General features: G+C 51.2%; 1 protein-coding gene across 1 annotated transcript; it reads left to right on the top strand.

Moving 5' to 3' along the window:
- Nucleotides 1-6340: 6340 nt before the first annotated feature.
- Nucleotides 6341-15754, top strand: SLC30A2 (solute carrier family 30 member 2). The gene is made up of 8 exons (XM_043909311.1): nt 6341-7631; nt 8304-8521; nt 9467-9613; nt 10285-10438; nt 11217-11391; nt 12127-12232; nt 13554-13688; nt 14185-15754. Exons 1-8 carry the CDS (start codon nt 7582-7584, stop codon nt 14328-14330), a joined length of 1131 nt encoding a protein of 376 aa, XP_043765246.1. The 5' UTR covers nt 6341-7581; the 3' UTR covers nt 14331-15754.
- The last annotated feature ends 372 nt before the right edge of the window (nt 15755-16126 follow it).

The raw sequence follows: 16126 nt of genomic DNA, 5'->3' as shown, positions 1-16126 counted from the left end.
AGATGTTTTTAAGTACTAAGCAACAGGAAAGTTTAAAAAATAAAGGTTTATTACTTACAAGATCTGGATGTTACACAGCATACCACGCAGTGAGTTCACAGGTGGAGAGAGGGAGGGATAAAGCATGGGCCTGTCTTCTGTTTCTATTGGGGTCGAGGGTGGGGGCCTACAGTTTTAAAGGCTCACTCTTTATTGATGAATTTAAAGTATAAGTGTGGGATTTTAAAGTGTGAGAAGAGGAAAAAAAAATCGAGTGACCCAAATTGTCAGTTAGCCAAATCAACTAAGATTGCGAAAACAGAGGAATCTCAGTGGGGAGAGGCACCCAAGGGTTTGCTAGACATAGGCCCCTTAAAGTGGTTGCCTCTTTTAAAATGAATGATAATCAGAGCTTAAGTCAGGTACTTGCTTTACAAAAAAGCAAATAAAACAAAATCTGTCAAGGCTTATGGTTAGAGGGCTAGAGCTGCGCTGCCCCCACCATGGTGGTCACCATGGAGGCTCTGCTGGGGCCCAGATTTACTCCAGGGAAGGCCAAGCCAGCCACCTGTGCTAGGTCATGAGATGATGACCATGGCTGAAACATCAGGCTCTCCAGGAACAAGGGGCTGGGAGAGAGGTGAGGCTGAGTCAGTCTGATGGAGGTGCATCAACTGGGTCTGAGACCCTTAAGATTTAGGAATTTGAGGAATGCTGCAGAGTCCGTCCCACCCTTTTTGACATTCAGAACTCAGTAGCAACTTAAGGGCTCTGTGCAGTCCTGCCGTAAAGTTCATGGTGTTTGGAATACCACCTGATCTTTAAAGCTCTTATGTTTTAGGATGTTCCATCCTAAAGGAAATCAGTCCTGAATATTCATTGTAAGGACTGATGTTGAAGCTGAAGCTCCAATACTTTGGCCACCTAATCTGAAGAATTGACTCATTTGAAAAGACCCCGATGCTGGGAAAGATTGAGGGCAGGAGGAGAAGGGGACGACAGAGGAGGAGATGGTTGGATGGCATCACCAACTCGATGGACATTAGTTTGAGTAAACTCCGGGAGTTGGTGATGAACAGGGAGGTCTGGCATGCTGCAGTCCATGGGGTCGCAAAGAGTCGGACACGACTGAATGACTGAACTGAACTGAACTGAACTGATCTGAATGTTTTTTTGGTGGATTGAACATTGAACCCAGCATTTCCCAACTTACTCATTCATGTGACATCCTCCAGAACTAGCCCTTCTGTGTAATTCAACCTTATGAAAATGCTTTCAACCCTCACACCTCTGCCCATTTTCACTTCTGGGACTTTTTCCAAGGCTAACTTGATACCTGTGAATTTCAGGGAATCAAATTTTGCTTTCATTTCCAGTCCTTTTTCAAGTTCTGAAGCAAGAGTTAAAAAAAAAAAGTGTAACATATTACATACAAAAGGGATTCCCTGGTGGTCCAGTGGCTAAGACTTTACGTTCCCAATGCAAGGGACCACGGTTCAATCCATGGTCGGGGAACTATATCCCACACTCTACTGAAGATCCCGTGTTCCACAGCTAAGACCCAGTGCTGCCAAATAAATAAATAAAATACTTAACAACAACAACAAAAACCACATACAAGTGCACAGAACTAATTTCAGAGTTATATACTATATACTGAAATCTGATGTTGCTACTTAGCCGATCAGGAAAAAGAATATTATATGTTTAATTGAATCACTTGGCTATATGTCTGAAACACTGTAAATCAACTGCACTTCAATTAAAGAAAGAAAAATAGAATAAAAGAAAAAAAACCACATTATGAACCCCTAGGGACTCTTCATGTGTCTGCTTCCTCCTGCGTGGATGTAGCTACTACCCTTTTTTGACAATCCCACACTTTTTCTTAATAGTCCTAAAATATCCTCTTATAGAAACCTGAAGGAATTTGAGGCCAGAAGGAGAGAAGTTTTCACCTCCTTGAAATCACAAAAATCAGTGTTACAACCAGTCCACATTCTACCTCCAGAGTTCCCCAGAGTTCTCACACAGATCGTGTGAGATAAGTATATCTATCCACTACCCTGTCACTTATCAGAGGGAGGGGGGAGGGCAGTCAAGGCTCTGTAATCAGAAATGTGAATTCCAGGGAGATATCTGATATTGCAAATAAGGGAATCTCTAGTTGCCACACAAAGGGCACTTGCAAACTGGAACACTCAAAGGTGGTATGAAGTCTTCCTGATCAACAAGTTTCTTTTAAGATCATGCTGCAAAGAAATTGGCTTCAGAGGGGTTACTCCACAAATCTTGAATACAGTTTTGGCGGCTGCATTAGAATCACCAGAGGTTTATTTTCCCTAAACCTTTAATTCCGGGAAATTTCAAATGTACAGAAAAGTACAGTGAACAGTATAACATACCCTCCTTACTCATTGCTCCGTTTCAGTAGTTACTGACACACTTGTTTCTTCTCTATCATTACTCCTTCTCCTCACTGTGATTATTTTAAGGCAAATTCCAGGTATCGTGTAACTCGTTAGATAAAGGTTCTTTTCAAAATCATAACCATTATACCATTAAAAATATACCATACAAATAGCTAAAGAAAGAAGTGAAGCAAAAAGCAAGGGAGAAAGGGAAAGGTATAGTCAACTAAACACAGAGTTCCAAAGAACAGCACGGACAGACAAGAAGGCCTTCTTTGATGAAGAGTGTATAAAACTAGAAGAAAACAACAGAAGGGGAAAGACTAGAGATCTCTTCAGGAAAACTGGAGATATCAAGGAATATTTCGCTCAAGATGGGCACAATAAAGAACAGAAACGATAGAGACTTAGTAAACGCTGAAGAGATCAAGAAGAGATGGAAAGAATACACAGAACTGTGCAAAATAGATCTTAATGAACCGGATTTCTACGATGCTGTGGTCAGTCATCCAGAGCCAGACATTCTGGATAGCAAAGTCAAGTGGGCCTTAGGAAACACTGCTGTTAATAAAGCTAGTGATGCAACAGAATTCCAGGAGAACTATTCAAAAGCCTAAAGGATAAGGTCATCAAGGTGTTACATCCAATATGTCAGCATATCTGGAAGACCCAGCAGTGGCCACAGGACTGGAAAAGGTCAAACCTCACCCCAATTCCCAAGAAGGGTAGTACAAAAGAATGTGCTAGCCATCAGACAATCATACTCATCTCCCATGCTAGTAGTTCAGTTCAGTTCAGTCGCTCAGTCGTGTCCGACTCTTTGCGACCCCATGAATCGCAGCATGCCAGGCCTCCCTGTCCATCACCAACTCCCGGAGTTTACTCAAACCCATGCTCATTGAGTCGGTGATGCCATCCAGCCATCTCATCCTCTGTCACCCCCTTCTCCTCCTGCCCCCAATCCTTCCCAGCATCAGGGTCTTTTCCAATGAGTCAACTCTTTGCATGAGGTGGCCAAAGTATTAGAGTCTCAGCTTCAGCATCAGTCCTTCTAATGAACACCCAGGACTGATCTCCTTCAGGATGGGCTGGCTGGATCTGCTTGCAGTTCAAGGGACTCTCAAGAGTCTTCTCCAACACCACAGTTCAAAAGCATCAATTTTTCGGCACTCAGCTTTCTTCACAGTCCAACTCTCACATCCATACATGACCACTGGAAAAACCATAGCCTTGACTAGGTGGACCTTTGTTGGCAAAGTAATGTCTCTGCTTTTTAATATGCTATCTAGGTTGGTCATAACTTTCCTTCCAAGGAGTAAGCATCTTTTTTTTTTTTTTTTTTTGAGTAAGCATCTTTTAATTTCATGGCTGCAGTCACCATCTGTAGTGATTTTAGAGCCCAAAAAAATAGAGTCTGACACTGTTTCCACTGTCTCCCCATCTATTTCCCATGAGGTGATGGGACCAGATGCCATGATCTTAGTTTTCTGAATGTTAAGCTTTAAGCCAATTTTTTCACTCTCCTCTTTCACTTTCATCAAGAGGCTTTTTAGTTCCTCTTCACTTTCTGCCGTAAGTAAGGTCACACTTAAAATCTTGCATGCTAGGCTTCAGCATTATGCGAACCAACAACTTCCAGATGTCCAAGCTGGTTTTAGAAAAGGAAGAGGAACCAGAGGTCAAATTGCCAACATTCACTGGATCACAGAGAAAGCTAGGGAATTCCAGGAAAACATCTACCTCTGTTTCATCAGTTACACTAAAGCCTTTGGCTGTGCATATCATAATAAACTGTGGAAAGCTGTTCGAGTAATGAGACTACCAGACCATCTCACCTGTTTCTCAAGAAACCTGTATGCGGGTCAAGAAGCAACAGTTAGAATCCTGTATGGAACAACTGATTGGTTCAAGAATGAGAAAGGGGTATGACAGGGCTGTCTGCTGTCACCCTGTTTGTTTAATCTGTACACTGAGCACATCATGAGAAATGCCGGGATGGATGAGTTACAAGCTGGAGTCAAGATAAGTGAGAGAAACATCAACAACCTCAGATATGTGCACAATACCACTCTAATGGCAGAAAGCAAAGAGGAACTAAAGAGCCTCTTGATGAGGGTGAAGGAGAGTGAAAGAACTGGCTTAAAATTAAATATTTTAAAAAAAAAACTAAGATCGTGGTATCTGGCCCCATTACTTCATGGCAAAGAGAAGAGGAAAAGGTGGAAGTAGTGACAAATTTCCTGTTCTTGGTCTCTAAGATCACTGCGGATCGTGACTGTAGCCATGAAATCAGAAGATGATTGCTTGTTGGCAGGAAAGCTATGACAAACTTAGACTGTGCTGAAAAGCAGAGACATTACTCTGCCGACAAAGGTCTGTATAGTCAAGGCTATGATCTTCCCAGTGGTCATGTATAGTTGTGAGAGCTGGACCATAAAGAAGGCAGAGTGCCGAAGAATTAATGCCTTTGAACTGTGGTGTTGGAGAAAATGAAGTCGCTCTGTCGTCTCCGACTCTTTGGAACCCCATGGACTGCAGCCTCCCAGGCTCCTCCGTACATGGGATTTTCCAGGCAAGAGTACTAGAGTGGGTTGCCATTTCTTTCTCCAGGGGAATCTTCCCGACTCAGGGATTGAACCCGGGTCTCCTGCGTTGCAGGCGGAGCTTTACCCTCTAAGCCACCAGGGAAGCCCCAAGGCTCCTGAAAATCCCCTGGACAGCAAGAAGATCAAATCAGTCAACCTTAAGGGAAATCAACCCTGAACATTCGTTGGAAGAACTGAAGCTGAAGCTCCAGTGTTTTGGTCATCTTATGTGAACAGCTGACTCATTGGAAAAGTCCCTGATGCTGGGAAAGATTGAGGGCTGAAGGAGAAGAGGGCATCAGAGGATGATAAGGCTGGACGGCATCACTGATGCAATGGACATGAACTTGGACAAACTTCGGGAGATGGTGAGGGACGAGGAGGCCTGGTGTGCTGCAGTCCATGGGGTCACAGAGAGTTGGACACGACTGGGCGACTGAACAACAAGAACATACCATTAAAAAGAACAATAATTTCATGATAGAATTGAACACAAGAGTTTAAAAAATATATAGATTCCCAGACCCCCTTCCCAGACCTACAGAATCAGATTCCTTGTAGACTGTTGATGGGCTTCCCTGGTGGCTTAGATGGTAAAGCATCTGCAGGATGCTTTCCTGCAATGCAGGAAACCCAGGTTCGATCCCTGGGTTGGTAAGATCCCCTGGAGAAGGAAATGGCAACTCATTCCAGTATGCTTGCCTGGAGAATTCTGAGGACAGAGGAGCCTGGTGGACTACAGTCCATGGGGTCGCAAAGAGTTGGACATGACTAAGTGACTAACACACACACACACATAGGTGTTGACAGGAAAAAAAAGCATGACAGAAAAGGTGTCAGTTAAGTTTTATTTGGTGACTTTACAAAGGAACAGCTCCAAAGAGGTGAGGGAAGAGCCAGAATATATATGAGCTATTTTTTTGGTGGAAAAAACAAGACCCCAAGAATCTGAGGCCATTAACAAATTTTCATTACATGTGTATTTTAACCACCTGTGCTGTGCCAAGTCGCTTTAGTCGTGTTTTACTCTGCAATCCCATGGACTATAGCCCACCAGACTTCTCTCTCCATGAGATTCTCCAGGCAAGAATACTGGAGTAGGTTGCCATGACCCCCTCCAGGGGCTCTTCCCCACCCAGGGATCAAACCTAAATCTCTTCTCTCTCTTTCATTGACAGGCGGGTGGTTTACCTCTAGCGCCACCTGGGAAGCCTTCTTTGTAGGGATATCTACATTTTTAGAATAAAATTGCTGAGGTGTCTTAACTGCTAGGTCATTTGCATAGGACCTTTGGGGATCTCTGAAGGAGACAGGTATAGAATACAAATGGAGCTGCTTTTCAGTATATCACAGTCTTAACTAATTAAACTCTTCCAAATCAATTAAAATGAGTACTAGGAAAGTATTAGTTTAAGGGAGTTCTGGCATAAAAGTTTTTGTAAAATGAATAAACGTGTCTGGATCCAATTTGTAAATCTTCATATATTTACCATGTACTTTCCATTTAAGGGAACAAGAGTGACAATAGAAAACACTTTTTTTTTTTTTAAAGCATACACATTTTGCCCTCAAGTAAATTATAAGATTAATCTGAGCTGAGCCTGGGGCAGTTTGAAACTTCAACTCCATCGATAAGCTGAGACCCGCACAAAACGCACATCCAACCCCACTGAACCCCGGCAGGAAGAGCTAGCTGGCTTCTCTCGGCCGAACACCACGCTTGGCTCCTGGGAGCTGCCGCGGGGCAGTGGAGAATAGATGGTGTGCTGGTGGCGGTGTCAGCTCAGTCCAGATGGCGACCGGGCTGAAGCGCGACCCTGCTCCATGTAGCGGTGGAGATACAGCCGGTCACCCCAGATTTTAATCAGAGCCCTAGAAGGGGAGGAACTGGTGCTGCTAGAGCGACGAGGATGGGTCCGTCAGGAAGGCTACCGTCCCAGACTGAGTGCAGGCACACCCCGCCCCCGGGAGCCCCCTAGCCTGCGCAGAAGAACCTGGGAGGCCTCGGACGTCTGCAGCCGGAGGGTGGAAACCGATCACGGGTTTCCCGAGGAGGAAGACAACAACCCCAGCCTCAGGAGCCCTTTATTCTGAGTCTAGGAGCCACATTCCTGCTCTTAGGCGACTCAAAGCCGATTTCAACAAGCCGGTGTCCCGAGAACTTCCCGGCAGGAGGCAGCCAGCCCCGCGCGGGGGGCAAGTGGGCGCAGTGGAGGCAGAAACAGCAAGCAGCAGCAGGGCTGGGCGGAGGCGGTTAGGCTTTCCGACGCAGGCCAGGTGGGCTCCTCGGGCTCCGGGGACCCGGTGCTGGGGTCAGCACCGGGGCCCTTTGCAGCCAGCTACACCCTCCCCCTTCCCTGCGGGCTTTTGCGCACGACGCGCTGCTTCACACGGAGAAGCGGGGACTTGATAAAGCCAGCCGGCGCGGCGCGCAGCCGCCGGCGTCGTGGGGGCAGCAGCGGTAGCTACAGCGGGACAACCCCTCAGCGGCCCCGGGGCGGTCCAGGCGGGAGCTGCGCGCAAGGCGCTGGTGGCAGGTGAGCGCTCGCCGCGGGAAAGCCCAGTGCGCGACTCCAGGGAGCACGTAGCAGGTCGCGCGAGGCCGCATGAAAGCCGGCGAGAGGATGCATCTGTTAGACTCCAGGCTTGCAGTCGGGTAAGGAGAACCTGGGGAGGGGCGGGAATTTCAGTGACCTCAGCCCCACCTCCCCGTCTGCCATCCTGGCAGTGGTTGGTTTTGGCGACGGCTCGACCTGGGACCCCCGCCCCCCGCCCCGACAGGAGGGGTGGGAGGGAGGTGGAGGAAAGGGGAAATTGAGGCTGAGCACAGGGACCAGTCCTTCCTCGCCGCAGAGCACAGATCCTGACCCCTGCGGGTTCGCGGGGCAGTGCGTGCCTGGAGCTCTCCCCCGGGGCTGGCTCTTAGCCCAGGGACCGCCCCGCCCTGGTAAGCCCGGTGTCTCCGAGTCCTTGCGAAGGGGCGAGCTGCTGTCTTCCCTGAGCATGAGCTCTGATCCTTACCCGCGCTCCACTGAACCGGTCCAGTCCAGCCCCCCGGCTTGTTCCCAAGGTCTTTACCTCCTCCAAGCCCTGGGAGGGATGAAGGAGGAGAAAACACACGGAGCCAAGACTCCAGGACTGGTCATTCTCCAGCACCCTCCTGCAAGGAGGGGCTTCTGGTCACACCTTAGAGTCTGTCGAGCTTGGAGTATATCCTTAACTCTTTTTCCAAACGGGCACAGGGGAACGCGCAGGCCCCACAGAGAGGTAAAACTAGAGTCAGCCCTCTTTGTTCCCATCTCATCCCTCACCCTTTCTCTCTGGACAGGACTTACACAACTCTTTGGGAGGATGGGACCAGCAGCATCCCTCCGGCGTCTTCACCTGGCCTGGCCTTGCAGCCCACTGAGCCGGCTCCGCAGAGCAGCCATTACTGCCATTCCCAGAAGGGTCCTGGCAGTCACTGCGACCCCAAGAAGAGGGCCTGGCGGCAGCTCTGTGTGGCTTCTGCCTTCTGCCTGTTGTTCATGATTGGGGAAGTCATTGGTAAGGACTCTGGGCTAATTGCATGAAATTGGCACATGGGTAGTCTGGATGATCCATAAGGCTTTTCTCCCGAATGTTCCTGTAGTATTAATACCAACAGCCCCATTTACTGTATGCTTGCCATGCTAATAGTAGGCCTCCCTTGGTGGCTCAGACAGTAAAGAGGCTGCCTGCAGTGCGGGAGATCAGGGTTCCATCCCTGGGTCGGGAAGATCCCCTGGAGAAGGAAATGGCAACCCACTCCAGTATTCTTGCCTGAGAATCCCATGGACAGAGGAGCCTGGCAGACTACAGTCCATGGGGTTGCAAAGAGTCAGACATGACTGAGCAGCTGTCGCACACTCACACCATGCTGAACCTCTTACACGCACACTATCTCATGCAATCCTCACAACAGCCTCATGGGTCCTGATAGGCTCATTTTTATGATGCAACTGAGGCATCACAAGGTTAAATGACTTGCCTGAGATTGCGTACAACTAGTAGGTCAGGAAAGACCTGAATGCTAAAAGAAAAGAGCATTAATTGAGTGCCTACGATGCTTTCCAAGCCCCCCCCCCCCTTTTTTTTTGTTTTTGGTTGTTTTGGCCATGCTGCATGGCTTGTGGAATCTTAGATCCCTGACCAGGGATTGAACCCGAGCCAAGGGTGCCATGAAAGTGGGGAGTCCGAACCACTGGACCACAGCGGTATTCCCTTCCAGGCCCAATTTGAACTCAATTTTCACGTTCATCCTCTAAGTAGATTTTGCTGATCCCATTTCACAGATGCTAGCTGAGGCTCGGAGAAAGGAAGTCACTTGATCATGGTTACATAGCTAATGGTGGAGAGGTCTGGAATCCTTTGTCTTTCTCTAGAGCTCATGGTTTCCCTGCTGCACACACACTCTGGGAAACTGGCTCCTTGGGGAGCCGATAAGGACCCTCCCTCCTCTTGGCCCTGCAGGTGGGTACCTGGCACATAGCTTGGCGATCATGACAGATGCAGCCCACATGCTCACTGACTTTGCCACCATGCTTATCAGCCTCTTCTCCCTGTGGATGTCTTCCCGGCCAGCCACCAAGACCATGAACTTTGGTTGGCATCGAGCTGGTGAGGGCCCTGGTTGGGATGCGGGGTGGAGTTGGGGGAGGAGGGGGTGGGTTAAGATGAAAGTTCTTAGGTGAGTGCATTGGGTCCCTGCGTAAAACCAGGAGGCTGACTTGGGTGGGGGAAGAGGACCATGACTTTTGTCCTTTGAGAGCTTCCAGTCTGATGGGGGAACCCTGGCCCCCAGTCCTCTGGGAGTTCCCACCCTGCAGGGAAGGAAAGTCCACCTTCCTAAGAGGATAAGTTTTATTTGTTTAAGAATAAATGACAGTGGTGTTCACTTTGCACATAACGCCATGGATTGGCTTTAGCGGGGAGGGAGAGGTCAGGAAAGCTTTCTGAAGTTCATCTCTGGGCTGCATTGTCATTCTCTTCTTGGTGGGAGATGGCCCAGCCTCTGTTCCTCAGAGCCTCAGTTTGCCAGATGAGCAATGGGTATATATTTAATGAGTCAGCGTCAACAGAAAAAATTGCCCCAGATGATGTCTTGAGTTTCTTCTAGCTCTGACCTTTTCAGATGTATGAGTGGTGGGGTGAGGGGCCAGCCATAGTACCTCTAGCAGAGCCATACCTCCAATCAGACCCAGGCTCAGATTTTGTGGGAAGGGAGAGGGGGCTCCTTAGCCTCAGGGCCCCATGCTAAGATTGGTATTGGGGGCTGGGTTCTTCCTCAGAGATCCTGGGTGCCCTGCTCTCTATGCTGTCCATCTGGGTCATGACGGGGGTGCTGGTGTACTTGGCGGTGGAACGGCTGATCTCTGGAGACTATGAGATTGAGAAGCAGACCATGCTGATCACGTCGGGCTGTGCTGTGGTCATGAACATCATGTGAGTGTGGCCTGGGGTCCCTGGGAACCCTCCCCATCCTCACAGTCATACCTACAGGCCTGCTCTTTTTAGGAGGGGGCCATGCCTCACACCAGGATGGCTGCAGGATCAGAATCTCCCTTGTGCTCTGAGCTCTGGCACCTGGAACACCTGGGTCCTGCCTGAGGCCTAGGGCCAGGCCATCAGGAACTGTAAACCTGGGGCGACATCAAGTCCCCACCCTAGACGTGTAGTGAATAACCAGAGACAGGCTTCCTACCTGTTGTGGGGAGGGGTGAGTCTAGTGCTTACAGGAGCAGGGGTCCCTAGGGACGGAATCTCAAAGCCATTTTCAATCTGATGTGCCTGAAGTTGGTCTCATTGAGACGTAAGTTGTGTAGAGCAGGGGTGTCTATTTTGGGTTCTCTCCCCCTTGCCCAGTGGCCTTGGGCAAGCCACTTCCCTCTCTGGGCCTCAGCTTCACCTTCTGTGACATACTGGGGGGAACTCGATCTCCTCTGTAGCGCCCTTCTGCTCTGAGGTTTGGCACTGGGGCAGCTTTGTGCCCAGGTTCAGCCTGGCATTGGATGGAGCTGAGCCCCTCCTCCCGTTGGCAAAACTCTGAACCAAGGCCACGTTCGTTGGGCTCCTTCTGTGGCCAAAGGGATCATGCAGTCTTGGGTGGGGGCTGGGATTTTGACCTGCCTAGTTAGTCCTGATTGGGGCCTCTGCCTAGCCGAATTTGAAGCTTCCATCTGCTCCCTCTGCAAGCCCCTGGGCCTTGTCTCCACTCCCATAGAATGGGGTTGATTCTTCACCAGTCTGGCCATGGACACAGCCACAACCCCGAGCACGGCCACAACGCCAGCCAGGAGCAGGGAAGCCCCAGTGTCCGAGCTGCCTTTATCCACGTCATTGGAGACTTTCTGCAGAGCTTGGGCGTTTTGGTGGCAGCCTTTATTTTATACTTCAAGGTTAGAGCTGGGGACAGGGGGAAGTAGGGGAGGGAGTGTAGGTCACCTGGGGTCTTCTCTCTGCACAGGACCCTTTCCAGTTCTAGCTCCCTCCCAGCTCCAGGCAGAAGGGTGGGAGAGGGAAGAAACATTTACCCAATACCCACAAAGCATTAGTGCTTCTGATCTTGATGAGAACCCTGAAGGGAGGTGGTGGTGTTTTTTGCCGCCCAGAAAGGCTCAATGACTTGCACAGCATCACTTAGCTGGTAAGTTGTAGAGTCAGATTCAAATCCAGGACTGTAGGCTGCTGAAGCCTGGGCATTGCCCATTACACAGAGGCAGTGGGGTGTAATGGAAAGAGCCCAGCGCTGGGTTTGAAGCTTTAGATCATCCCTTGCTAGCTGCATGATGTAGAGGAGTTCCTTGCTCTAATTGAGCCTCTGTTACCCCACCTATAAAGCTGGGATGTTGGGCCAGATGGTGCCTAAGATTCCATTTAGCTCTGTCTGTGGCTTAGCCCCTTGGGCAGGGAGGGGTGGGGAGGCATGGTGTCTTATCCTGAACTGTGGTACGTCCTGCCTGTCCTTCTGGACACAGAATTAAAGGTAGAGAACTGGGCAGCAGGGTCGGGGTGAAGCTGGTGCCCACCCTGCAGAAAAAGCCCTTCTCCCTGACTCACTACTGGGTGGGAGGGGAGAAGGAAGGCTGAAGTGTTGGCTGGTGACCCCCAGCTCTGCCTCTCTTTCCTTGTAGCCAGAGTACAAGTTTATAGACCCCATCTGCACCTTCCTGTTCTCCATCCTCGTCCTGGGGACAACCTTGACTGTCCTGAGAGATGTGATCCTGGTGCTGATGGAAGGTAACCTGAGCTTGGGGCTCCCTTTTTGCTCTTTACTTTCCAGTGCTAAGATAAGCTCGAGTCTGTGTATATGTGGGCTTCCCAGGTGGCTCAGGGGCAAAGAATCTGCCTGCCAATCGAGCAGACACCAGTCCGATCCCTGGGTTGTGGAGGTTCCCCTGGAGGAGGAGCTGGCAACCCACTCCAGTATTCTTGCCTGGGAAATCCCACGGATAGAGGAGGCTGGTGGGCTACAGTCAATAGGGTCACAAAGAGTCGGACATGACTGACCATGCACTGTGTGTGTGTGTGTGTGTGTGTGTGTGTGTGTTGGGTGTGGGGGTGCATCACAGCACATGGTGGGGGGGGGGGCAAGGTCTGGAGAACCTCCTGGGGCCCGGACTAATCTTGACATTGAGCAGGGTCCTCGGGTGTGGTTATTCCGGAAATGTCCCCTGGATCGTCCTTTCCGTCCCCCTACCCCAAGGGTGCCTCCTTCCTGCTGGGATGTGTCCTCCCTGCCAAGTCTGGGGGCTTCCAAGTGTGTCTTTAGCACCTGGCCCTCCTGCCCTTCCTCATATGCTTTCTGAGTCTCCACTTGCCTTCCCTTTCGGGGTGAGGATTATGCTTCTCATTGCACAGTGCTGTGGGGCCAGACTGAGGATGAGAAAAAGATAGTTGGAGCTGGACAAAAAAGACTACTGAATCCACTCCAGCTCAGGCCTTCTTTCCTGAGGTGCGCCCGCCTCGGGAAGACGTGGCAGGGCTTTGAGGGGTGCTTAGTGGTAGCGAATGGTCTACCCCAAGTTACAATACCTACTTACCTGGCTTTCTGGCGCTCTGGGTCTGGAGCCATACGTCTCTGTGGTTGGAATCAGTCTGGGTCCTGGTTTGGGGTCAGCCTGAGTGTTCAGCTGCAGGTCAGAGCATTTTCTCCAAGAATGTGATGGACCCAGATAAAAGTGATGACAAGGATGCTACATGGGGGTGCAGGGAGCCCCGGGTTGCCTTCTTTATCTTAAAAAAATTTTTATAACAAGCATATACTAGGGGAAGAGGCACTGAGAATAGGGTGATAAACCAAACAGTTGTCCTGCTCGCATGTAGAGTTTCCATCTGAGACAGGGAGACAGCAAGAAACTAACAAATAAGATCATTTCTGACAGTGTCAAGTGTGAGGAGGAAAATACAACAGGGTGACACGATGGGGCTCGTTTCGGGGGCAGGGGCAACCTCAGCTCTGCTGGCCAAGGAGGTCTGAGTGAGGCACCGTGTGAGGAGCAGGAAGCAGCGTGGGTGGGAGGGAGCCCTGTCCTTCAGCCCCTGTCCCTGTCGTCCTCAGGGACCCCCAAGGGGGTGGACTTCACAGCCGTGCGGAATCTGCTGCTGTCCATAGAGGGCGTGGAAGCCTTGCACAGCCTGCACATCTGGGCGCTGACCACGGCCCAGCCTATCCTGTCTGTCCACATCGCCATCGGTGAGTGGCGGGAGCACTCAGGGTGGGTGCGGGAGAGGCAGCCGGGGACCCGGGGCCATCCCCGCCCGATGGGTCTGGATGATGCCAGGTACTCACAGTGCCAGTGCTTTGGATCTGACCCCATGCTGAGTACTGGGCACTTGTTATTTATTTGATCATCAGGTCCCATTTATAGATGAAGAAACTGAGGCAGGGTGGAAGGTGGTAAAGGCACTCGCCCTGGCTTTTACAGCTAGTAAGTGGCAGAGGAAAGACTCCGAGCCTTAAAGCCAGAGCTTTTCTGGCTCTTTCAGGGTTGTATGTGCCAGGTGGGGGAACCAGAGGGTTGCCTGGTACAAGAGTGAGTCTGGGGGTTTCTTGATGTTCACAGCCCCCTATCTTGTTCTGCTGGGGATAGGATTTGAGACTTGCCTCCTACTCACTCCTAAGGGCCCAAGAGTGATAATTGGTTCTCTGGTGCCTCCCCTCTCCCCCCACGTGTCTTCTCGTCCCCCAGCTGAGAACGCAGATGCCCAGGCTGTGCTGAAGGCAGCCAGCAACCGCCTGCAGGGCACGTTCCACTTCCACACCATGACCATCCAGATCGAGGACTACTCTGAGGACATGAAGGACTGTCAGTCATGCCGGGGCCCCTCGGACTGACCACCCGGCCAGGCACCAACGGGGCGGGGATAGGCCTGCCGATGGCTGGACTGAGTGTCGCCCCCCACCACCACTGCCAGGCTCAGCCAGGTCTCTGCCTGCCCTGGAGAACCAGGTCCTTCTCCTAACCGCCGCTCCATGTTCAGTGTCAAGGGGCATTGTCCACCCCCGGGAACAGGCTCTTCCCTCGCCTCCCTCATCTGACTACCCCCAGCCCCAGGAGGGGAACCTGGCAGGTATGGAGCTGGTGTGACCATGTTCTTCCGGCTCCTGGCGGGGCAGAGTTCAGGCCTAGTCCTCAGCTAATGCCGCCCCACCACCAGCCTCTGGAAAGGCAGTGAGGCACAGAGACGGGTGGCAGAGGGGAGGCCGGCCTCGTCGTCTCCTCACCTGCCTGCCTCATTCCCCATCTTCAGTCTGTCTGGCCTCTGCCTCATGCATCTGCGAAGCAGCTCTACAAACCCAGTCCCCTTCTTCTGCCTCCGACAATACGCTTTAAGGAGGCCACGGGCCCCAGAAATCGGGATCCGGGGGGCACCTGAGGCTGATCTGTGCCTGAATCATTTCACTATGATTTTATTTCACGTTTCCTTTTCCTAGAGGGAGGGGGCTTCTGACTAGGTAAGGACCTGCTGGATTCTTCTTTCCTTATCCCTCCCTCCCCCAGGAAGCTGTGCCAATGCAAAGGTGCCCTGGCAGGAGAGGTGGAGGTGGGTGGAGATTTCAGCTTGGGTTCTGCCCCCAGCAGCCCAAGAGCTCGCTGGCCACTCCTTTTGCTCTGACTGTGTCCTGGGGTCAAGGAGCCTGACATCAGATATGGTTGGGCCAGCTCCATTGCCTGCGTGTCCTGGCCTGCGTGTTGTCCAGGACGACAAAGTGGGTACAACCTAAATAGGAGCCCCTGGCTTCCTGAACTAGGAGGTGGCTTGCGCCTCTGCGATGAAGTGAAGGGACCTGTCCCCAGTCTGTGTCGCAGAGGAGGCAGCGCGCGCAGTCGGCAGGTGGCCCTGATCTAATGGTCTGTCTCTGCCCTCAGGAGGGTCACGGCCTGTCTCATCTGTGGACTGAGAATGTGGACACCCACCTCACAGGGTTGTTGTGAGGCTTGGAGCCAAAGTGGGCTGAGCACATGGTGGTTGTGGAAGAGTGGTTCCTTTTCTCATCATTCTGGAAGGATGGCCGGAGAAGTCAGCTGGGCTTCCAGCCTCCTGGGGCAGCACTGGGTTTGTCCTGACCCTGTCATGACCTACGGTGGGAGCAGGAGGGGCTGGTCACTCTCGCCTTCCCCTCTGAGCCTCTCTCTTCCCATCTGGGAAATGACCTCTTTGTGCCTTTTCGGCACTCCCATCTGGGGTTGCCTGTGATCTCAGTCTATCTGCAGGTTCTTCAGCCCCTTAAAATCAGTGGGAAGTTGTGTTGGCTTGGATGTGTGTGCGTGAGGGAGACTTCTGATTGATGGAGCTCCATTCCACCCCAGTCTTCCTCCCCCCAGCCATCACAGGCCACAGGAACCCAGATCCTAGGCTGTGCTGTATGCCAAGTCTGTACACCCATCTCAAGAGACAGCCATTGCTGTCCTTCCTTTTTACAGATGAGAAAACCGAGGCTCAGAGAGATTGAGTCACATGCCCAAAGTCACACAGCCGGTGTGAGGCAGGTCTGGGATTTCTGCTTCATTCCCCTAGGCCTCCCCCTACAGCAGGGGCTGGGGACCTGCTCTGGGCTGCGTGTTGGTACAGTATGAGCCTTTTGGCTTGGCAGCCCACAGGCGAGGCCTGGCCAAGGCAGTTCAGTGT

The sequence above is a fragment of the Cervus elaphus genome, chromosome 8 (assembly GCF_910594005.1).
Source record: "Cervus elaphus chromosome 8, mCerEla1.1, whole genome shotgun sequence".
Lineage (NCBI taxonomy): Eukaryota > Metazoa > Chordata > Mammalia > Artiodactyla > Cervidae > Cervus > Cervus elaphus.
The sequence above is the reverse complement of the archived record's forward strand: the minus strand, read 5'-3'. Positions and strand labels throughout refer to the sequence as shown.

What these genes read in the sequence shown, in the direction of transcription:
- SLC30A2 (XM_043909311.1), top strand. Translation starts at nt 7,582, where the DNA reads ATGAAAGCCGGCGAGAGGATGCATCTGTTAGACTCCAGGCTTGCAGTC. An exon ending in GCTGTGGTCATGAACATCAT is followed by an intron (nt 10,439 to 11,216) that starts GTGAGTGTGGCC and finishes CCACTCCCATAG; the next exon opens with AATGGGGTTGATTCTTCACC. An exon ending in GATCCTGGTGCTGATGGAAG is followed by an intron (nt 12,233 to 13,553) that starts GTAACCTGAGCT and finishes TGTCGTCCTCAG; the next exon opens with GGACCCCCAAGGGGGTGGAC.